Source organism: Tenrec ecaudatus, chromosome 2 (assembly GCF_050624435.1).
Source record: "Tenrec ecaudatus isolate mTenEca1 chromosome 2, mTenEca1.hap1, whole genome shotgun sequence".
NCBI lineage: Eukaryota > Metazoa > Chordata > Mammalia > Afrosoricida > Tenrecidae > Tenrec > Tenrec ecaudatus.
Window position 1 is genome coordinate 88,923,040 of NC_134531.1, and position 24,776 is coordinate 88,947,815.

The window sequence follows — 24,776 nt, forward strand, 5'->3', positions numbered from 1 at the left end:
TGGGAAAGAAAAAAAAAGAATTATGTATAGGTTCCAAATTGGGAAGGGGTGGATTGAGGTAGTTTATTGTGCCAACCTGGCCGATAAACACATGTGGGAGTAATTGAAGGGCAGAGAAATAAATGGCTCGGTGAGCCTCACCTTTCTTGTCTCTCGCTCTCTGATCATCAGACCAGTGTGCAGCTACCCTGCTTGTTCTGTGCCTCAATTTGCAAGGTACACTACCTGTGGGACACCTAACCTATGGACTGCGTAGCTGTTATTTGAGGTTCCTTCAAGACCTGCATCACCACACAATTGGAATTTACATCTCTTGAGCTGGGGACTGTCAGATACTGTCATCTGGCTGTCTGTTGGTGACCTGCCTTGCTGTTTGCTGCCTGTGCCCAGATAGCCTGAATTGCTCTACAGAGGACTACCTGGGGGTCCTCAAGACTTGAAGGACTGCCAGTGTCTCACCACTGTCTCACGGGAGTGAGTAGCACTGAGGCATTTGTGCTGCGTTATAACTGTTTATTTCTTGTGTTAGCTATCTATCTGTATATATATATATATATACACAATTATTAGCAATCTGGCTTTGTCTCCCCAGAGAACCCTAACACACCCCTTATTATAGCTAAACCACAACCTTTGTTTCCGTAGCTTACAAATCTCTATTTTCACCACTGTGAAATTGAAGTGACTGACAATAATCTTAGCAGTTAAAACTTCAATCTTTCAACTCTGTCAAGAAGTTCAGTCATTCAAACTATTCATTCAATTAGAAAGAGGGTATCCAGATTTTCCTGTCATATCTGACGTTTAGATAGTAAACGTACTATATAAGATACAGAGCGTCATCAGTGAGGGTAAAGGGGTCTATATGTACAATACTCCTTCTTTAAAAACTGAAGGAGGGATCGTGCCTAGCCTGCATCATCTCGTGGTGAAAGACAAGAGTGTCAAACTAAATGTAATCTTATGCAAAAGGAAAGTGTGCTATCCTATGGCTATTTGTATTTCAAGTTTTGGTTCAGAAACTAGAAAAATAAAGTAGAGGGAAAAGATTTAAGAAAGACACTCCTGAGAGTCAATAGACATTAGGAATCAAAATATATTTACTAAACTCTAAAATACTATCAAGTATTTTATTAATTACAGCTTGAAAAACATGTATGCCAAATGTGACTACTACTGCTATTAAAAACCCTCAAAGAAGAATCTGTATCACATGATTTAATTGTTGAAACTTTATATAAAAGCTATACTATAAATACAAAACTGAACTATTTGAGTACTAACAACACCGCTTATACAAAGAAACTTAAGAGTAGTAAAATACAAATACATAAGATGCTTATTTTTGGTCCTTTGGGAACAAAGTTGTCTTCTCTTTTACATGGCTCCAGGCACAAAAATAGACAAGATGGTAACTGCTACATTCTGAGTGGTTCTTCTAATGATCATTTAAATGTCACCAGTCATAATGGCAATGAACTCCTCTTGATTTACTAGAAGAGGGGGAAAAAGTGTAACAGTCAGAAATACAAGTATTTGTTCAGGGAATACTATTACTATGTTATGCTAAATTTTATTTTTTTTAGTAGTATTAAGGATTCTTAATAAATCAGGACATAGCTCTTTGCATTTTTCTTTTTCTAGGAAAGTATAAACATCTTTATAAAACTTTATGAATACAAAATCCTAAAAATTGTAACAAAGAGCCTATCAATTAGTATTCTGTAATACCAACTGGAAAATAGATGAGTTATAAAAAATTCAAACACAGTGATGATATTTGCACACATATGGTTACACTCTAAAGAGTTTGCAATTTTTAATTTCTCAAATGGTGAAACAAACATCTTTATAATCTTTATTCTACAAGTTCATTTAGCAAATCCTTTCTTTTTAACCTTGAATATATCATATATATAAAATAGGATTCTAAAAATTAGAATACATTTGCATTAGAAAAAATGAAATTGTGCTGGGAGGGTGGAGGGAGGGTGTGGTAGAGAGGGGGAACCGATTACAAGGATCTACATAAAGCCGCATCCCTGGGGTATGGACAACAGAAAAGTAGGTGAAGGGAAACGTCAGACAGTGTGATATGACAAAATAATAATTTACAAATTATCAAGGGTTCATGAGGGAGGGGGATTGGGGAGGGAGGGGAAAATTGAGGAGCTGATGCCAAGGGCTTAAGTGGAGAGTAAATGTTTTGAGAATGATGAAGGCAATGAATGCACCAATGTGCTTTATACAATTGATGTAAGTATGGATTGTGATAAGCGTTGTATGTGCCCCTAATAAAATGATTTTTTTAAAAGAAAAAACGAAATTGTTTCCTTAAATTTATATATATTTAAATACATTTTAAAGAATAATCAAAATGAGATCTGCATATTTAAAAACAAAATTATGAATAGAATAAAAAAGATACATAAGATTCATCTTAACTGCCATCATAACAAAGCAACTAGTATAGATATAAGAAATAGTAATTACTGATAAACACTAGTAATTTAACAAAATAAAATTCCATAAAATTTCAAATCTATAAACCATAATGCTTAAGACGGCAACCTAATAATAGGTAATAATCTTATGAAGTATCATTTAAAAACCAACACACACACAACATATGTACACTCACACCGATTACTAGTAAATGTCTTAAATGAATGCTTCCTTTCTGCAAAACAGATGAGGTCATTAGCTCCATGATTTGATACACAGCTTAACAGGGCAGAAGTTACAAGTGCTGAGTTTGATAATGGTGAAGAGTATTTTCCTGAGAAATTAAAAAGCCCAGATATTCCCATTCCGAGTACTGAGACACAGCAGCAATGTGTCTCACTTTCTTCATCTGAAAGCAGTGAACTGCTGCCGATTAACCTTTCGAGTTGCTTTTAACTCTTAAAAACCCTACAGATATAGAAACACTCTATGGACTCAAACATTTTTTAAGTGACTACTGAATGCCTCATACTGCCAGGGATTCTGTGACATATCAAAACAGACACTGAGATTATCATTCTAGAATATTTTAGAGTTGAAAAGAGGATGATTTTAGATACTACAAAATTACTGTTTAATTTTCTCAGGTGTGACAATGGCGCTATGGTTATGAAAGAAAACATTTCCTAGTAGATAGATGCATGCTAAAATATTAAGGGATCAGGTATCAGAATACATGTAACTTATTTTCAAATGGTTCAAAATTATATAAAAAGTAGTTATCGCTAATATTGTAAAATGTCAACAATTACTTAATCTAGGTGCAAAGTGCAATGATGTTCACTGTACTGTTTTTCTTTGAGGATATTCATAAAGAAAGGATAGGAAATTAAACCAATTTTAAAATACTACCAAAATGCATAAATAAGTAATTTTTAAAATACCAGTTTCAAAACCATATAGAAAATGCCTGTGATGTTAGTCATTCTTTTATACATGCTATAGACATCTAACACAAAGTATAATTATTAAAATAAAAATCACATATCAGTATATTGAAAAAAGCTTTCTTAATGGGATAAATTACTATTGGTAAGTAAAAATAGATCTTCAGTTAGGTTCAAACGATTTGATTTGGTAGGAGTTTGAAAAGGAGATATACTGGGAAAACAATATGGACACAGTTAAAGAACAACTACAGTAGTGAATGCCTAGACCACTCAGCTATGACGAGGTAAGAACGCACTGTGCAGATCTGTTAGAAAACCATGAATCCACGTATTTTATATTACATTATACCCTTTTCAAGGGTATGATGAATACTCCTTTGTAATTAAATAAGACGCGTTTGAGTATCTTATGAAAGTTATGGCTCCTCTTTTCTCCTCAGAAAAATTAATGTAAATAAGTAAAATGTTTATATAATCTAACCTATGTGGACATGAATCTAAGAACCCTTGATTTAGTCAACCTAGACAAAGACTATGGCATTAGACCAAACAGGAAGAGCATGTTCTTGAGAAAATAACATAAAAGCAGCCTTATAATTTGACTATAACAATAAAAGAAAAGCCATCAATAGTACTGTGAAACCTGAAAAATGCTAGGCTTCTTAGAGATGACAACCTATTTTTCCTCAATCTATAAAATCTTACTTGGATTTCAAGTTAAGCTTCATATAGAAGTTCTAAAACCACTGAAACATTAACTGTGTGGATGCATATACATGTAAATTTTTTATTATAAATTGTCATAGAATCACAAAAATGTTTTGACAGCTAATTCATTATTTCACACCTGCACAAACAAAATCCTTAAACCTGAAATTTGAAAGAAGTAGCAAAGGTTGCTGAAAACATTTAGCTAGTTTTTCACTATCACAAAGCCCTTAAGATCATCATTTAAACATTGATAATATCTGTTGTAGTTAGCAATCTGGTGTCATTTTGAGAGGATTTTGAGTGAATGGGGTGGAGTCTGGCCTGTCAATCAAGATATAACCAATGAGGCCTCTGAGGGCATGGCCTTCTCCTAAGACTTCTGGGATTTCCTCCTTGGAGGCAGGAGACCCTTCTCTCTCTCGGCTCACTCCCTTGACTCTCTACACTGATAAGCCACACGGCGCTGTGCCCTGGGAGCTGGAGAAGCCACATGGACCTGCCCTGATGCAACCAGATCTCTGGAGCCGGTGAAGCCATGTAGAGAGCCCTGCCAGTGCTGAGATGCTTACCATGCCATTGGATCCACAAGACTTCCAACCCACTGGCCTGTGATCCTCCTGCATTCAGTATCATTGCATGTGTTTCATGAGTCTGAAGAGATCTTCATAGACTGTAATCAGACAGTCTATAATGTTGGACTTATGGACTTGATCTGGACTGGGCTGGGACATGTTATCAATATTCAATTGTTTTGATATATAAACCTCTTTCTTATATACACGAGTGTCTATGAATTTGTTTCTCTAGTCTACCCAGACTAAAACAATGCCTTTGTGTACATTGTTTTATAACCTTTTTACCAATTGTGTCTGTGTTATCGCGTTCCTACTCCTAATAAATCTAGCACAAATTTAGCATAAAATGTGTATTGAATCAAATAAGTATGACACTTCATTTTTTCTACACTGCCTTCTTTAACAAAATTTACATAAATCATCCATTAAACAAAAATAAAGAAATCTGAAGAACTAAGTAGATTAAGCACCTCAGAGACCATCTGGCTTCAAAGAGGAGGAGACAAATTTTAGCATCTGAAGTGCCACTTGAATATTTTGTAACACGTTGCTTCCTATAATAGCATGTACTTTAAATTCATAAACACAGAAGCCTAGTTAATATTTTACTTTGGAGCTTAAGAGACAGTATGATATGATGGTTAAAAACCAAAACATAGTCATCTCGTTTGAGGTTCTGTCTCTGCTACACTCATAGTGGCAGCTTCAAAAAGTTTGTGCAAAATATCCATCATCTTTAAATCCCATTTTTCCACAAACTTTTTGAAGCCCCCTCATATTTATCAGTAAAATAACTTAGACCAAGTTGGTAATCTCTCACAATTTAAATTTCCTCATCTATAAATGCAACTTTCCTATGCATGGAAAGGTATACTATTGTAACTACTTCACAGAAGCTATATTTAAAAATGAACACGAAATATACACTGGAACATGTAAAGCATAGCATTTAACATACCCAATTGCTAAATTATTGTTGCCACCATGATTTTAAATTTTTTGGTTTCTTCACGCATCATTCCTCTAGTTCCTGAATACTACAACACTCTCACCCTCCCCACTACCATTACCCAGTTCTCCTTTACAAATCTGGCTAGACGGGAGAACACACATCCGTACAAATAAGAGCTCTGAACATATGGAATTCAGGAAAGATAACCCCTCAGGAACAGTAGTGGAAGCAATGATATCATGAGGGTAGGGAGATGGTGGGGAGGAGGATGGGGGGAGAAATGGGGAACCTATCAGAAGGTTGGCTATATAGCCCCCACCCCTGAAGGGGACGAATAACAGAAATGTGAGTGAAGAGAGACAATGGACAGCATAAGATACGAAATAGTAATAATATATTGATCAAGGATACATGATGGTGGGAGGGTTAGGGAGGGAGGGGAAAAAAGAAGAGCTTATACTAAGGGCTCAAGTAGAAAGTGTTGTGGGAATGGTGATGGCAACATATGTACAAATTGCTTGATACTGTTTATGTATGGAATGTTATAAGAGCTGTAAGAGCCCCCAATAAAATGATTTTAAAACAAAAACAGTTACAGTCTCAGAAATCCACACAAAGGGGTTGCTATGAGTCAGCAGTGACTCCGCGGCAGTGAGAGTTGAGTACAAATTTAAAAAAAAATATATATATATATATATATATATATATATATATATATATATATATATATATATATGTTCATAAAGCTGATCTTTTGGCTCATACGTAGTAAACATTACTAAAATATTTATGACATGACATATCATGATTATCTGTGGCCTTAAAGAGAATGTCTTTAGAGAAGAGCTCCCTTAAAGATGGTAATAATCTGCAGGAGCTTTGTAGAGGCCGAGGTGAGGGAGGGAGTCTCTGCGTGTGACAAGTAGTTAGTGTGTTCGTTCAGTTGCTAACCACAATGTTTGAGGTTTAAGTTCACCCAGAAGCATATTGGAAGAAGAGCCTAGCAAACTTCTCCTGAAAACCCTACACAGTATATTCTCCTCTGACATACATGGACTTGCCACAAGCTGGAGTCGAGTCAACAGCAACTGGTTTTTGGTGCCCCCCACGCTCACCCCCAGCTGAGAGAACTAAGGGAAAAGGTGAAAGCCCAGTGTTCTAAGGACAAATACTTGAGTGATGAGTTAGGAAATCATTTCTCTTTCCTCAGACTTTAGTCATGTTTGTTGCATTTGTTTATTCAACATGAATAACTATCTGCAAAGAGCCAGCATAAAAATATAACAGAAAAACCTTTATAATGCTCATATGCACAGAAAAATCAGAAAGCATAATAACGCACAATTCCCAACTACAAGGTACACTCTGAACTAACAGCTAGTTGACAATTGTCTGACCTCCTTATTAAAGTATGCTAGTATTTCCAAGAGCCTGGAAATCTATGTCCAAAAATCAGCCATTGAAAGCCCAATGGAACACAGCTGGCAGTGCTTCACTCAAGTGAGCGGCATCACCATGAGCCAGAGGCTGACTCAATGGCAACTAACAATATGTGCAGGGCTGTCAAAAGTTTGTGGGAAAAAATGGAATTAATAGATAATGGACGTGGGCCAGCCCCAATCCCAACTATGTGCCCCATCCACCTCACCCCGAAGAATGCACTTCAGAGGACAGCACTGAAGCTGCAGCTTGGGGAGAGGGGCACGTCTGATTAGAGCACACAGGAGAAACGAAGAGGGATAGAGAGTGAGGGGAACACATCCTGGCTCACCCAACCCCAAGGACAATATTCCTGCTCAGAGCCAACGATGCGCAGAGAGGACCATAGGGCCGGCCCCACCACAAAACACAACGTCCCTCACTGAACCACAGCTCTAGGGGACAACACTGGAGACACAGTGTGGGAATTGTGCTCTATCTGACCCCATCACACTGAGATGAAACACCAAGGGCATGCAACAGAGCAGCAAGGGGAGCAAAGTGATGACATTCCCGGAGAATTATCAAAAATAAGCTTTGGAGAGAGAGTGTGGCACCCAACAGACTCGACTGGAAAACACTCCCAAAGGTAAAAAAACAGACCTGGAACTATTTCTAGGATTTTCCTTTTTTGTCATTGGCTTTCTTTTTGTTGTTGTTATTTTATTTTTGGTTTTTGCTGTTATTGTTTTGTTGGTCTTGTCTTCTTTTATTGTTTTATTTGGCTTTGCCTGGCATTTACGCTTATTAATGTCTCTGTATGTCTAGGTAAGCTAGGCAGGATAAACAATTCGGAGAAAACAGAACTGACGATCCTGAGGGGATACAGGAGAAGGGGAGAGGGAGAAAGTGGGGGGCAACCAACCCAGGGACCAGTGAACTAAAATCAATGGAGAGAAGGACATAGGATGCCTAGTTGGGCTTAATCAAGGGCAATGTATCAGTGAGGAATTACTAAACCTGAATGAAGGCCAAACATGATAGTGGATTAAGAGGAAAGTAAAAGGAAATAAAAGAAAGAACCAGGAGGCAAAGAACATTTATAGAGGTATAAATAGACATGTACATATGTAAATATGTTTATATATAAGGATATAGAAATAGACCTAAGTATTTATATCTATATGTTAAAACTTAAGGCAGCAGATGGACATTGGGCCTCAACACAAATACTCCGTCATGCAAGAACACTTTGTTCTATTAACCTGGTATTCCGTGATGCTCACTTTCCTGACACTATCGCTGAAGACAAAATAGGTGCACATAAGCAAATGTGGTAAAGAAAGCTGATGATGCCCAGCTATCAAAAGATGTAGCGTTTGGGGTCTTGAAGGCTTGAAGATAAGCAGGTGGCCATCTAGCTGAGAAGCAACAAAGCCCACATGGAAGAAGCACACCAGCCTGTGTGATCATGAGATGTCATGGGATAAGGTGTGTAGACAATTGGACATCCCCTCACAGAAAGGTCCCAAGGAAGAGATGGGTTCAGTATAGCACCGATCAAACACACAACTTTCCTCTAGTTCTTTAATGTTTCCCTCACTCCCCGACCCCCACTATCATGACCTCAATTCCACCTTACAAATCAGATTAGACCAGAACAACATGCGCACTGTTACAGATAGAGCCTGAAACACAGGAAATCCAGGATATATAAACCCCTCAGGGCCAACAAGGAGAATAGAGATACCAGAGGATAAGTGGAAAGTGGGGGGAGAAAGGGGAAATTGATCACAAGGATCAACATATAACCCCATCCCAGGGGGACGAACAACAGAAAAGTGGGTGAAGGGTGACAGAGGACGATGTAAGATTCAAGGGTTCATTGGGGGCAGGGGGGAAACGAGGAGCTGATATCAAGGGTTCAAGTAGAGAGAAAATGCTTTGAAAATGATGGCAATATATGTACAAACGTGCTAGACACAATGGATGAATGTATGGATTATGATAAGAGATATGAGCCCCCAATAAAAGTATTTAATAAAACAATATAATGGAATGTTTCCATGGATTTTTGAAGCCCTCTCATGTTTGACGTGTCTGTGTTGTACAAGTGGCTAGCATGCTGAGATACTAACTGCAGAGGCCTTGTGACCTAGCCCTACAGAATCAGCCACTGAAAACTCCATGGAGTAAGTAAGGTCCTACTCGGACACACATGGGGGTTGCCATGAGTTGAAATCAACTGGACAGTATTTGTTTTCAGAAATATGCGGCTTAAGTGGAGAGCAAATGCTCTGAGAATGATTGGGGAAGGGAATGTGCGGATGTGCTTTATACAATTGATGTATGTATATGTGTGGCTTGTGATAAGAGTTGTATGAGCCCCTAATAAAATGTTTTTAAAAAAAAGAAATATGCATAGTTCATACTGTATCAATATATAGCCCTGCTACAGGCTTTAAATCAGCATGCGTTGCTTGTACCATCCACTATGTTGAAGGAAATGCAGAGAGAAGCTAAATAAATAGAGGAAAAGAAAATAAAACCAGACGACATTCAATGCTAGCACCTTCAAGTTCTCCGACAATACTCACACCATGCTGGAAGGATTACAATCTGGATTTTTACAAGGGGGAAAACAGAAACTTAAAAGTGTTGAAAACTTACTCAAAATTACACAGCAATAAAACGAATAATCTTCAATTCAAAGCCAAAAAATAAACAAACCAACGCACTGCCATCAACTTTACCCTACACGGCAGAGTAAACTACCCCCTTTGGGTTTCTGAGTCTATAAATCTTTGCAGAAGCAGACAACCTTTTACTCTGCTCACGGAGTCATGGGTGGGTTTGATCTGCTTGTGATTAGCAGTCCAGTGCATAGCCTGCTACGACACTAGGGTTCCTTTTCATTCAAAGTCAGGTCTATGGAATTTCACAGCCACAAGCCTTTCTGACTTTTTTTTTTTTTGCTGTACAATTCCATACATCTTTTAAATTCTCCAAAATTCATCAACTCATAAATACACTATGTTGGTGGTGTTTTTCCTCGTGGGTGCCATCAAGTCAGTTCTGACTCATAGCGACCCTATGTACAACAGAAGGTACCACCGCCAGGTCCAGGCCATCCTCACAACAGTTCTTCTGCTTGAGGCCACTGTTGCAGCCAATGTGTCAAGAGCATTCCTCTCCTCCACTGCCCCTGTACATTAGCAAGCATGATGCCCCTGTCCAAAGACTGATCTTGTCTGATAACATCCAAAGTACATGAGATGAAGTCTCAACATCCTTGCCTCTAAGGAGCACTGTGGTTATACTTCTTCCAAGAGAGATGTTTGTTTTTTGGCAGACTATGGTATTTTCAATATTCTTCACCAACACCATAGTTCAAATGTATTGATTTTTCTTGGTCATCTTGATTCAATGTCCTACTTTCCCATACATATGAGGCAATTGAACATACATAATACCATGTCTTACATCAGATACTTTTAGTCCTCAAAGTAACATCCATGTTTTTTAACACTTTAATATGGTCTTGTGCAGCAAATATACCCAATGCAATGAGTAGCTTGTGCTACTTCCATAATTATGCACTGAGTGTGGATTTTTGACAATTTCAATCCTTTCTCCATTTATTATGTTACTTATGGTCTATTTCTGATGGGGTTTTTTTCTTCTGCGCATTTAATTCTAATTCTTTGCTTTACTGCAATCCTTGATTTTCATCAGCAAGTGCTCCCCAAGTCCTCCTCACTCTCAACAAGCAAGATTTTATCATCTGCATATCTAAAGTTGGTAATAAGCCTTCCTCTAATCCTGATACCATATTCTTCTTCATAGAGCCCATTTTCTCAGGTTGTTTGCCCGGCAACCCTGATGAAAACCTTTGCTGATTTTATTTATTTATTCATATAATTTTTTAAAAGATCATGTTTGCTGATTTTAAATCACGCAGTATTCTCATTCCTCTTAATCCATGTACAAGTTCCTCATGAGGACAATGAAGTTTTGGGATATTCACTCTTCTCAAGGCTATCCATAGTTTACAACCCACAGAGTTGAATGCCTGTGCATAGTTAATGAAACACATGTAAGCATCTTTCTCATATTCACTACTTTCAGCTAAGACCCATCTGATGTCAGCAACGATCTCTCTTGTTCCATATCCTTTTATGAATCCAGCCTGAACCTGACAGCTCCCTGTCAATGTATTGCTGTAACTGTTATTGGATAATCCTCTGTAAAATTGTACTTTCATGTGTTATCATTGATATTGCTCTATAATTTGTACTTTCTGCTGGGTCACTCTGCTTTGAAATGGGTACAAATATGGATGTCTTCTAGTCATCTGGTCAAATAGTTGTCTTCTAAAATCTTGGTAATAGTTGAGTGCTTCCAGGGCTTCATCAGAGCTTATTGAAATGAAACATTGTAATTGGTATTCCATCAACTCCTGGAACTTTGTTTTTCACTAATGCTTTCAACCCAGCTTGAACTTCTTCCTTCAGTACCACTGGTTCTTGCTTATAGGCTAACCTCCTGAAATTATTGGAATGTTGCCTAGTTCATTTTAGTACAGGACTCAGTGTACTGTTTCCATCTTCTTAGGATGCTTCCTGCATCATTCAGTATTTTGCCCATAGCATCTTGTAATATTGCAGCTCGAGGCTTGACTTTTTCCTTTAGGTCTTTCCATTTTAGTGACCTATAGACTACAGTAAAACAGGCTCTGTGGGCTTCTAAGATTGTAAATCTTTACAAAAGCCACATCTTTCTCCCATGGGAAGGTTCAGTGTTTCAAACTGCTAACCTTGATAGTTATCAGCCTAACAAATAGCTCATACCACCACCAAGGCCCCTTACAACCCATAACTCATTAAATCCCACTGTCATCAAGTCAACCCCAAGTCAGCATCTCTTATGCAGGAGGGCTCAAAATACAACTTGGGAGGACAGACACGTATGCAGCAGAAAGCAGATTATTCTTCTACATAGCACGGGTCCTGAATGGATGTCACATAATTCACACCAAAAGACACAATTAGGGAAGACCTCTGGGGAAAAGAATGATTAACATTTTAGCACACATCAAAAAGGGAGGGAGGTGTTGGAAAACAAGTATGTCATTCTAGGAACAAACTTGAAAAAGTCACGGCATTAAAAAAATGTATATATATAAAGGGTTAAAGTAGAAAAGTGAGAGGGTACAATTGGAAATAAGACCATGTACTTAAAGGTAGGGCAGAGCAGGCAGATCATAGACTTTGAGCTTGACTGTTCAGACATCAAAATGTTTGGTTGGGGGAAACATTTTATAAATTACCAAGGGTTCATGAGCGAGGGAGGGTGGGGAAGGGGGAAAATGAAGAGGTGGTATCCAGGGCTCAAGAAGTAAGAAAATGTTTGGAGGAAAAGAAATTTATAAATTATCAAGGATTCGGGAGGGAGGGAGGGAGGAAGTGAATGAAAATAAGGAGCTGTTATCAAGGGCTCAAGAAGAAAGAAAATGTTTGGAGGGAAAGAAATTTATAAATATCAAGGATTCGTGAGGGTGGGAGGGAGGGAGGGAGGGAGGAAGTAAGTGAAAATGAGGAGCTGATATCAAGGGCTCAAGAAGAAAGAAAATGTTTGGATAATGATGATGGCAACATATGTACTAATGTGCTTAACACAATGAATGTATGTGTGGATTATGATAAAAGCTATAAGAACCTCCCATAAAATGATTTTTTTTAAAGTTTGATCGGGGAAATATCATCAGTCCTATATTTTAGGTACAAAAGCTATTATTAAAATGAAGAGAGGAGAATCAGTGGCTATGAGTCAGAATCAATTCAATGACAGTGAGTTTGGTTTGGGCTTTATTATAATAATACATTAAAATAATATATGAGGTTATTATTTCTAGCAAAAAAAAGGCAATCCATAACTATAGCACATTGAACGAATAAGTAAAGCAGATTCAAAGTATTTGAAGGGGAAATCAACAAACCTTAGAAACTGTTTAAAAGTACATGTATTCTAAGGAAGAATAAGACATTAAAAACTAAGTATTAATTCAAGTAATTGAAATTTTGGTGACGTTTCACCTACAGAGATAAATAAATAACTTCTTAAAGTGTAGAACCTCAAATTACAACTTCTGCAGCTAGCTTTAAAGATCTCTTTAATTCTAAATTGAACATATAACATATATGCAAAGAAAATATGAATAATGCTGAGTGAAAAGAGATACTTTGCATAAAGTAGTGAAAGCATTTGGTTTTCTAAATATTAACTATATATGTAGTGTCAGGAATATTTGGAAAAGTATGCTTTATTCAAAACTTACTTTCTCCATCACCATCTTTATCAAATTCTTCTATCATTGCCCGGAGTTCTTCATCACTCATGTTCTCACCCAATTCTCGGGCAACACGCCGCAAGTTCCTCAAGCTTATTTTCCCCGAATCGTCATCATCAAATAATTTAAAGGCCTTCAATATTTCTTCATGGGGATCTCTTTCCAATATCCAGTCTGTCACTAGAATTAAGAAAGGAAAAAGAAAAACCTACATAATTAGAAAGCTACACATCTGTGAAATCAACTGAACAAAAATCTTTGAAATTTTCAATATTTAGTCTGACAACAAAATGACAAGTTAGAGCCCCAAAACCCCAAGAGAAATCTCTGAAATTGAAAAGTCTAAAACTACAGTTAAAACATTAACCTTTATATTTAATAAGCCTATTTTAAAACCCCCAAACCAAATCCACAACTACTGATTGATTCTGATTCATTTCAACCCTGTTGGATAGCATACAACTAACTCTCCCTGTGGATTTCTGAGATTTTTTTACATCTCTATGGGGACAGATGGCGTCATCATTCTCCTGGGTAAGCAGCTGGTGGGTTCAAACTGCAGATCTTGCTTTCAGCAGTTCAATACATAAGCCACCAAGGGTCCTTCAACCTGTTGGTATGGGTAAGGAAAACGATTTTGATTGCAAAGTCAAAGTAATGTTATATATTCCACATATATGCATGTACAAGGGAGCATTCCTGGTACTGTGGGATTAGTAGTGTGCTAATGGAAAAGTTGGTGGGTCAAATCTACCAGCCACTCCATGAGAGAAAGATAAGGCCTGATGCAAAGGGCTTAAGTGGAGAGCAAATGCTTTGAAAGTGATTAGGGCAAAGAATGTACAGATGTGCTTTATACAAATGATATATGTATGGATTGTGATGAGTTGTATGAGTCCCTAAAAAATGTTTAAAAAAAAAAGGATTTATAGTCTTAGAAATCCAATTTTTATGAGGTGAAATCTACTAGATATAAATGGGTTTGGTTTGGGGTATACGAAGGAGCTCCAAAAAGTTCACCTTGAAAATTTCATTTTTCTGGGATTTTTAAAGCCCTTTATATTTACATTTATACACCCACACTTTTATTAATTGAACTGGCTCCACTGAGATCCAGCCCAGAAGTCTACGCACTTATAACCTAGCTGTGATGACATATCAATTCAACAGTTCACTCACTGTCATCGAGTTGATTCTGACTCACAGTGACCCCACAAGGCAAGCAGAACCGCCCCCATGGGTTTTTGAGACTGAAACTTTTGATGGGAGTAGAAAGCCTCATTTTTCTCCTTTGGAGTGGCTGGAAGTTTTGAATGGCTGACCTTCGGTTAGTAGCCAAATGTGTAACTACTACAACACCATGGTGCCTCCAAAATAATTAGAAGTAACAAATTAAAAATTGTTTGTTTCATAAGCCTATACTTAAACCGATTGCTCCCCTCAGAGTTAACCCCACTCAAAACAACAAACTAAAACTGAAAAAATTATTAAAATACAACTTCATTTAGTCACAGTCTTATGGGAAAAAATCACTGATATCTCCACGCTCGTGGTTAAAAGGAGCTATGAAAAGGAATGGATCTGACTGCAGTAAAAGCCTTGGGAAGAGAGTATCTCTAGAGCTACACTCATTTTTGTTCTGCAGGGTAATTCTCAGAGCAACTAGCTCAAAATACACATGCAGGATTTCAGACCACAAGAGCAAGTGTTTAACAAACTATAGGAATATGTGAGGTTAATACTATTTTAAGAAACAATGTTTTATATTGCCATTACATTTCATTAATATTCACAATACAAATTGGAGCCAAATCTGTAGCATAATGTTTTTAAGTTATTAGATAAAATTACGAAAATATCTAAGTGAAAGAAGTGTACGTGCTGATCTGACACACCAGGATGAGGTACGGATGACTTTCCCTGGGTCGTCACACATAATTCAGTCCTGTCAGGCTTACAGCATCAGGAAAAGCTTACACACACCTACAGATTGTTAGTGAGCATTTAGTAAATCCAACAAGATGAACAACAACGTAAGCCTTCAATAAGCTATTGTTGTCTTGCTGCTATTAGATCTTATTAGGTTAAAAAAAGCTTTAGAGTAAGCATCTATTCAAGCCAATGTTATATAATACATAATACTTTCTTTTCATTAATTTTACCCAAAAAGTCTTCCAAGTAACCAATTGAAGTATATTACTATACGCATGCAAATCATGAAGACTCATAAATATTCAGTCAAAAAGGAGTTGGCATATATACAGCCATAAAACCAAAATAAAATACCATACTTAACTCTGTGGCTCATACTCAACTTATTTTGAATTTAGTCCCAACAGAAAACAGGACACACAAAAAAAGTGTTAAGAAATTTTCCACACCAATTAAATAATTTGCATGACAGGTGAATCAAAAAAGCAGCTTGCTCAAAGTATTAATGTTCTTACAGAAGCAACAGGGTGATCTGGAGAACAGATGGGCTCCAAGATGTATGAATTTTGATCCCACTGGTGCTCTAATTGTGCTAGTTATTTCAGACAATGTCTGTGTACTTTTAAATCCATATCCGGCCTTAGAAGGCAGCTTTTCCTGGAACCATACAACCCCGTAATTCTGGCCACTTAAAATTTTACCCATTTTTTACGTTTATGGGGACTTTCTCCCAGACCTTCAGGGTTAGTGCTTGTTGTATAAAGCAGAACTTAACTACAGTGCTTTTTTCCCTCCGAATAAAATTAAGTCATAAGACAAAGAAGCAGTTAAGCTAAATTACATGTATTTTACAAAAGTCCAAGGTTCTGTTAGCATAACTCTAATTTCACGTAATTTTATTATTACATGCATTTATTCAAAATAATTGGAGCTTACACATAATAAGAATTAGTTAAGAAATACCGCACATTTTTAAAAATCACATTTAAATAAGTAAAAAGTCATTAAACCAATGCGAAAAATATAGCTTCAACTGTATTTCCAACTTCCCTCTGGAATTTTCTATCCAAACATACCACACACAGTTGCTTTTAACTCACACTGGAATCCAAACTCCTCCCATCATGACCAACGGAGCTGCCCTGCTTCCCCCGCTTTGCCACCTCAGCATAATTAACCGCTAGATCCCAATTTTTAAATTCCATAAACCTAATCAGTGAGCCAAACTAACACTCCCATTTTCACTTTCTGACACACCTCTTCTCATTTTATCTATACCATCCTCACCCTGAAAGGGCCGCTCAGAATGATCACTTACTACACGATGTCAGTGTTTGTTCTCAGCTATAGTTAAATTATGAGTCTCCAAAAAGAACTTAATAAACGTCTAGTACTTTCCCTCCTTCACCCCAGCATAGCACCTAACAATAAAAAGTCAATAAATGTTTATTAAATAAACAAAAAAAATCAGCACGTGGGTGTTGAACAAGCAAAATCAAAATAATACAATATTCTATTCTGAATAAGCAATTAAATAAATAGTACATGCCAAAATTTGACAAAAGCACAAACATCTATTTACCTTGGTTTTATTGTAAAGGTACCAATTCCTACACACCTGCTGTTACCCACTCGTTTCAGGCTATTTTGAGTCTAAATTTATTAAATATAGTGTCAATACTATTTTTCTAGCTGTAGGAGAAATTCAGTTTGGTTTGTTTGTTTGTTTGTCTTGAAATTCAGTTTTAAACATCAGATTTATTCATGGATAAATACCTGTGGGGCAGTATTACCTTAGACCAGTGATTCTCAACCTTCCTAATACCGAGACCCTTTAATACAGTTCCTTATGTTGTGGTGACCCCCCAAACATAAAATTATTTTCCTTGCTATTTCAAAACTGTAATTTTGCTACTGTTATGCATCAGGCAACCCCTGTGAAAGGGTCGTTCGACCTTCAAAGGGGTCGTGACCCACGGGTGGAGAACGGCTGCCTTAGATAGTACTAAGTGGTACATAAAACTACAGACACACTGGATCTAACCACTTACCCCAGAGTAGGAAGCATACATCCATGTGTGTCAGTCATTAATTCAAAAATACTTCGCAAATAGGGAGACAAGAAAGGTCTTTGATAATTTGAATTCTAATCTGCAATAAAGTTTTATTTGAAACTGTTCTTCTCAACAAATATCCTTACAACAGCAAGCAGTTGTGTTGCTGAGCCTGTCAAAAGTTGGTCTTTGAGTCAGTCATTCTGCCCTATCACTAACAAAGAAGATGGTGACAGGAAAAGATAGAGATGGAATTGGATTCTGCTTCTCAATTATCACTAAGACTACAATTTAAAAATGGTAATCATTTAAAATCAGTTATCTGTCAAAAGTCATAATTATACAATACTTAAAAGTCTGTAATTATAAAACACTATCATAAAAATATAAATACTTAAAGTAGAATGGTTTTCTGTCTAGTGATACAAACGCTTTCCAGTTACCTGTAATAAATGAAACCAAGACAACTACTTTTTAAAGTAATTATAAATAGCACTTACTATATACAAGGTAAGTCTTTTTCTAATCCAGTCACAGAGAAACGTATTGAATCCGCATCCCTATGAGATGGTACTCACTATACTCATTTTATAGTTTAGAAAAATGAGGCACAGAAAGGCCAATGACCAAGTTATACAGCTACTACATGGCAAATCCAGTATCCGAATCCAGGCAATCCCTCCCTGCCGCCGGGTCCATTCTGATCACAGAGACCCTAAAGAGGGCTTCCAAGGCTGTACATCTGTGGAGGAGCAGGCTCATCTTTCTCTCACGGAGTGATTGGAGATGTCTGGCCCACTGCCTAGCCCACAGCACCCCCAGGGCTCCTTTGCAAAACTACTACAACATACTAATTGCACCTGAATGACAGCTCTCAAGGTTAGGCTCTAAGCGCACAGTACCACTTCCACTACATTCTAACACCCTATTTCTGTGAGTAAGCAATCTAGGTTGAAACTTGGAAGACTATGATTGTGAAGCCCTGGAGAGCTTCCACAGTGGAAAAAGAAAAGTGGTTCTCTCCTGCACAAGTCAGTAATTCTACAGATTAGAAGGCAAAAATGAATAAGCTCCCCCAAGAGCTAAAGTGCTTCTTTAACCAGTAATCTAAACATTGGGGATATTCTGTGCTGTGGTTCCTTTCTTTTAGAAGCATCCCTTCCCTTCACCACCTTTTTTGTTTGAGCTTTTAAATTGTATTCTTTTTTAAAAAATTATTTATGATATTAATCTAGTATCACCTATTATTCTTGTTTTTCTCTTTCCTATTCTGCCTCTTGCTGAATATTTAAAATAGGGGATGTTTGTATATAATTGAATATGTGCCCAACTTTTAAAAAGGTATCTAATAATTCTGACAGCTTATAATTATATGGACTCACAAAACACGCTATGATAAGAGTTTACTATGATAAGAGAGACCTGAATAAGTCCACTCTAAACAATATATTAAAGCACTAGCAGCAAATTCCTTGCCTTCAGTACCCTCTCCTGAGGAATAATTCATTAAAATCAAATATATAAAAATTCAACCATATAAAATCCTCAACACTTTATCTTCAACTGGTCATTCTAAAATGTTGTCTCCCATTTGTAGTCAGCCAACTCCTCCCTTACAGCCATCCTCTTCCCATAGTCCCAACTCTAAATAGATTTTCATATTCAAAAGATCAAGGTCATCCAGGGAATGTATTCTTTCATATAAACACTGTCAACCCTGACAATGCAACCTTCATTTATAGTTAAAGATGGCAACGGATGTGTTTCTTCTCTGGCCACTTTGGCAATAAAAATCGCATACCAGAAAGGTTTGGGGACTCTTATGAACAAGAGTATACTGAATTTTTTGTTTTACTGAGAGAAAATAATTTTTTGGATCATCTATCTTTTATTTTTATGACCACACATTACTTGCTAAGATATCTTTCCATACAAAACTACTATATTGATTCCTTGGTTAGAATTGTCAGACTAAAACTGTAAGATACACAGCAAAGTTTTAAAAAGTTAGGAAATAATACTTGAACTATACTATATTGTAAAGCAAGGTTCTATATTAAATTCTATAACCTAACAATTTTTTTAAAAAACTGCTATTGACCATATTATTCTCAAACAACTGTGATTACAAAGATCACCGAGATACGCACCAACTTCATTAAAATCTTCAAAGGTGATTTTCCCTGTGGCTTCTCTGTCATAATCTTTAAGGATCTTCAGCACATCAGCTTTTTTTACATCAAACCCCAAGGCTCTCATTGCCACCTTTTGGATTAAAAGGGAAAAGCAAATTATAAAGTACTCTACAAAAAATATGATTTCTAATTCTTAAATAATTTTGTACATCTTAGGAGCCATCATACTAACAAAACATGTACTTCTTTTATATGTTTTATGTCTCACAAAAAACACAAAGTGATTGTTACTGTTATTCACTAATGAAATTAATATTCCCTGTCACTTACTATTTTTACATGACAAATGAATCGATAGGTATTTTAAAAATGTATCATCCAGTTCACTGATTTAGCGTGCAAATAATTTTAACAAGCTATCTGTTCTCATGGAATTATCAGCTAAAATAGAAAAGACATGATATAAATATTAATAGTTATACAGTAGGATATGAACCCATTAAAATAAAATTTACCATCAGATTCTACCTAACTAGCTATCAAGTAGTCTGATACCCTGATTTTAGAAGAAGAAATGATACTGTTACTAGTAACAATACTACTGGTTTAAAACATTTTATATGGAGAAATTTCAGTTGGTCTCCAATGGATTTTAGAAAAGATGCCAGGTTATTAAAACAGACATCAAAGAGAGGCACAGAGTTGAGGAACCGTGAGAGCAGTTTTACCCGACCTAAATGGAAAGAGTTCAACCAGACGAGAAAATGTTCATAGAAAGTATGCACCAAAGACTGACAAGGAGAAACTTTTATTTTTCATTAAACTACTGGTAGGTACAGTTATGTACAAGTGAGGAAATCATTTAGAAAGTTCCAGATATAAAATAAGTTTCCAACTCAAGAGAACAAGAGCAAGGAAGGAGGACAATGATCAAATCTGGGTAATTAAAAGATGTGGCAAGAGAGCGAAGAGGACCTCTAGACGGACAAAGTCAGACTTACAGGCCTATAATTAATTATTTTTATACATTCTCTTCAGCCCCTACAGTTATTTCTCCTACTCAGAAAACATGCTTAAAAACCCTTACCATGTTCCATAGTTAAACTAGCCAGTATTGATATTCACCGATGAAAGCCACCTGAAACTACCTTTCTCTCGGATTGGAGAACCATAGTGATGGCTGCAGAGCATTATGAATACAATGTCATTGAACCGTACATGTAAAGATTACTGGAGTATCTAATTATTTGCTTTATATAGCTATCAAGATATTTTTGAACTGTTTCCCGTTGTATGTTAATAACTAATTCTAGGGTTTAAAGTTGACATTTTCCCCCATTAACATGATATCAATATATCAGATGTTATTTATGTTGTTTGCATCAGGGGGAGTACACTGAAACCTTGTAAGTAACATGTTAAAATTTTAACACACTACCCCAATCTAGGAAAAAGGGGGGGGGGGGGGACAAGAATATAGTAAACTCACTGACATGGGAGTCCCATAGTTTGAAATATTCTAACTACTTGACTAAAAAAATAAGTGCTTGTAAAAAGGATTTTCTAAAAGATAAATAAGGTAAAGGGTAGTATTCAGTTTTGCTATGCTACTTTAAAAAGTTTATAGCTTAATATGGTTTCAAGGGAGACGTTGGACAATGTAAGATTATAACAAAAGAATATAATTTATAAATTATCAAGGGTTCATGAGGGAGTGGGAAGCAGAGAGGGAGAGGAAAAAGTGAGCTGAGACCAAGGGTTCAAATGGAAAGCAAATGTTTTGAGAGTGATGATGGCAATAAATGTACAAATGTGCTTGACACAATGGATGTATGTATGGATTATGGTAAGTTGTACGAACCCCCAAGAAAATCATTTTTTAAATGGTTTCATAGCTTCAAAACCAGTTTAGTAATATTATAAATGTATTTTTAAGAAACAATGCAACTCATTATAAGAGAAACACACATTGTAGAATATATTACCTTCAACTCGTGATAATCTATTGCTTCATCTTTGTCTGTATCAAACAGCTCAAAAGCATCTTTAATTTCTTGCTTCTGTTCCTCAGAGAGCTCTCTTCTTTTTTTTCTCTTGGTTTTGTCTACCACCAGCTCATTTCTATGAAATAGAAGAAAAGTATCTTTAAGCCATTCTAATACTATTATTTCTCTAAATGATTAAGACTGTAAAAATGAAACAAAAAAATTATGAAATAAATGAATTTATTTTTAAAAAGCTTTTGGAAGGTGGTAAAGAATTTTTGTATGCATTTATCAATGCCTTGCTCATTCTAGTCTAAGCTTCTATAAATTTGCCCTTCCTTCCCCAAACTGAAGCATGTTACAGGTTTTTGTTTAAAAAATGAAGACCTAACTTTAGCCCTCCTTGCTTTGTATTAACTCCCACTAATATTACTGTGGAAGAAACAAGAATTGTGAATCAGAAATGTTACTTCTATGTCAGAAACCCCATTCAAAATACAAAACACTCACGCTTTTATTTATGCCAACCTAGAATGTCATTCTTTAAAACACTCTTAACTGAAAGGAAAATTCCTAATAGATGAAATCATTATATATCTCATTTACTTTTGACAGTTCTTATAAAGTTCTAAAAATAATGCCAAAATAAAAGAACCGTGTAACTCACAAAGTTACAAAGTAGTTAGGTGTAAACTGTTACATGTTCCTAATAGTTGGGCAATTTGTGATTTAATCCACTGATAATAACAAGTCATCCCAAAATATGAAACACAAATATTAAAACAAGTGTCAGTGACGTTCTAGTTTCATTTAGCAAATGTTACAAATTCAATTTCTCATAACAAATTCTGGAAAGCTTAAAGGAAAATAAAGGTCAAAATTTATTACAAAAGTGTTCCATAAGTGATGCCAAACGAAATGGGGTCCAGATTTTCAAATAGGTGTACAACACATGTGTACAAGTTTCCAAAGGCAGAAAAATCCTGTAAGCCTTTAAAATGTAAAATCTGGTTGATTTTATTAGAGCGTGTTATTGGTTTGCGCTTGGTCGTGTAGCTCTCTCAAATATAACGCATTTTCAGGGGCGTGATGCTGGCAAGGGACTGAGGGTGAAGTTTGAGAAAGGTCGCGAACACAGCCCTCGTAGTCCGTCCTGAGGGTCCCAAGAACCCGAGTCAGAACCCATCGGCCCCATCCAAGACCACTAACAGGGACCAGTATCTTTCCAAGCGGCATAACCACACCGATGGATGTGCCTTCTGATACAATGTATTAGGTGGTGGCATGGGGAGTAGGCGGGGAGATACTGTTAAAAGCCTCGGGCTCAAAAAACTAAGGAAATCCGAGAGGTGGCCAGTTAAAGTCCTGAAAACGGGCCTCATGGGAGGCCAGTGCGTTCGCGACTGACGGCGGCGGGAGAAGCGGGGCGGGGAGGAAGAAACTGCGCCCAGGGGTGCACAGCGGGCAGATGCTCGGGAGGGGGGGGGGGCAGCGGAAACCTCGCGAGGCTTCGCGCTCTTCGCGCTCCCCGCCGCCGCCGGGCCGTCCGCAAAGACCAGCTCGGCGGAAAGGCGTCGCCCGCGGCACGCCAGCGCGGCAAAGGCAGTTGGCTCGGTCGGCTCCGCCCCCGCCCCCTTCTCCGCGTCCCTCACGGCCGCCCCCCCTCGCCCCCCGCCCTCGCCCCCACGTCCCCCCGGGCCCACTCCGGGCTGTGGAGAGCGTCTCCTAATTACCGACCTCAGAGCTAAACTCATTTTCTCCCCGGACGGACACGTTCCTCTCAAGAACGAGTTTAACCCCCTGCCCGAGGCTGCACCCCTCGCAAGAGCCGCTCAACAGCCACCAACCGTCCGTGGTCTCAACCACCTCCCACAAGGCAACACTTCGGGGCTGGATTGGCTGACTTGTCCTGATGTCCTGCCTTTGGGGGCGGGGACCACGCCAGATCAGTGCTCCCATTGGACGGGCCTAGCGTCAATCAAACAAAAGCCTTTGTTCGCGTCTATGGCTGCGGCTGGACCTTTTAGATTGGCGGGGGGCTTTGTCCCGCAATCCTTTGCGGGGACCTGCACCTTACCGTCAGGTGGTGTTTCAGTTGGCGGGTACTGATGCCGCTTCTGCCAGGAGGGCTGATGCCTTGGGCTGCTTGTTGTGTGGGGACGAGGCAGCCCTGAAGAAGGGTCAAGCTGCGAGCTGTCTCAGCGATATAGAGCCGCTGGGTGACAGTGTCAGCGAAATTTATGCCTTGTGCCCTAAAACTGTTGATGACCCAAATAGACTGGGCAGTTAGCTTGAAAAGCTTATTTTTCTACATTCTGACTGCATCCAGCAGTTACTTATCTGCATTTGCGTTCCTTGTATTTGTTCCTAATAATTTCTAAACCTTAATTCAAATGCAGATTCTTTGGGCTTCTTTAGTCTATGTTCAGCTTTCACGTGCACAGTCAACTAACGTACCGTGGTTTGCTTTAAGCATACCTTAGTCCTCAAAATAACATCTTGCTTTCCAACATGCAAAGAGGCCTTAGGCAGCAGCAGAGAAACCCTTGAAAGAAAGAAGTATGGGACTAAAGACATCACCAGCGGGACACAGGAGAGAAAGATGGGAGATAGAAAATTTGAAAACATGAGAAAACAGAGGAGCCCGGGTGGCATAGTGGTTTCATGTTGTGCTGCTAAGTGTCCAGTCAGCAGCTAGAAACCACCAGCAGCTCCCTGGGAGAACATGGGCCTGTTTACTCCCATAAAGAGCTAACAGTTTGGTACGCACACACAGGGGCAGTTCTACTCTGTCCTGGAAGGTCACTATGAGTCAGCATCAAACCTGTATCAGTGAGTTTGGTTTTTTTTAATGACAGGAGTTCTGGGTGCACAGTGGTTAAGAGTGCATCTGCTTACTGAGAGGTCAGTGGTTCAAACCCACCACATAGTAATCTACTCTCATAAAGAGCCTGAGAAGTCATATGGAGCAGTTCTGGCCTGTCCGACAGGGTCCCTGTGATTCAGAGTCCTTTAAGCCGCAGTAGGCTTGGACTTTGGTTGTTTGGTTGGTTTAAGAGCTAGAAATGGGAAAGAAAAAGCAGAGCTTCTTCAAGAAGATGGCATATGGGTCAGGCTTAGAAAGATGAGCTAAATTTTAACTGGGAGAGGATAATGAGAAAAATGAAAACGCTATTTAAAAAACTAAAATAGAAAATTTTACATGTAAAATACTATTAACTACCATATATATTTTTAATTATTGTGGTGAGGGAAACAATACATAGAAC

At 37.8% G+C, this 24,776-nt stretch overlaps 1 protein-coding gene across 1 annotated transcript; it reads right to left on the reverse strand.

Moving 5' to 3' along the window:
* Window positions 1-1,116: 1,116 nt before the first annotated feature.
* Window positions 1,117-23,383, reverse strand: CETN3 (centrin 3). Its single transcript, XM_075543070.1, has 5 exons — window positions 23,245-23,383; window positions 21,508-21,643; window positions 19,538-19,652; window positions 13,390-13,581; window positions 1,117-1,493 (listed from the first exon to the last, which is right to left on the reverse strand). Exons 1-5 carry the CDS (start codon window positions 23,259-23,261, stop codon window positions 1,450-1,452), a joined length of 504 nt encoding a protein of 167 aa, XP_075399185.1. The 5' UTR covers window positions 23,262-23,383; the 3' UTR covers window positions 1,117-1,449.
* Between the last annotated feature and the right edge of the window lie 1,393 nt (window positions 23,384-24,776).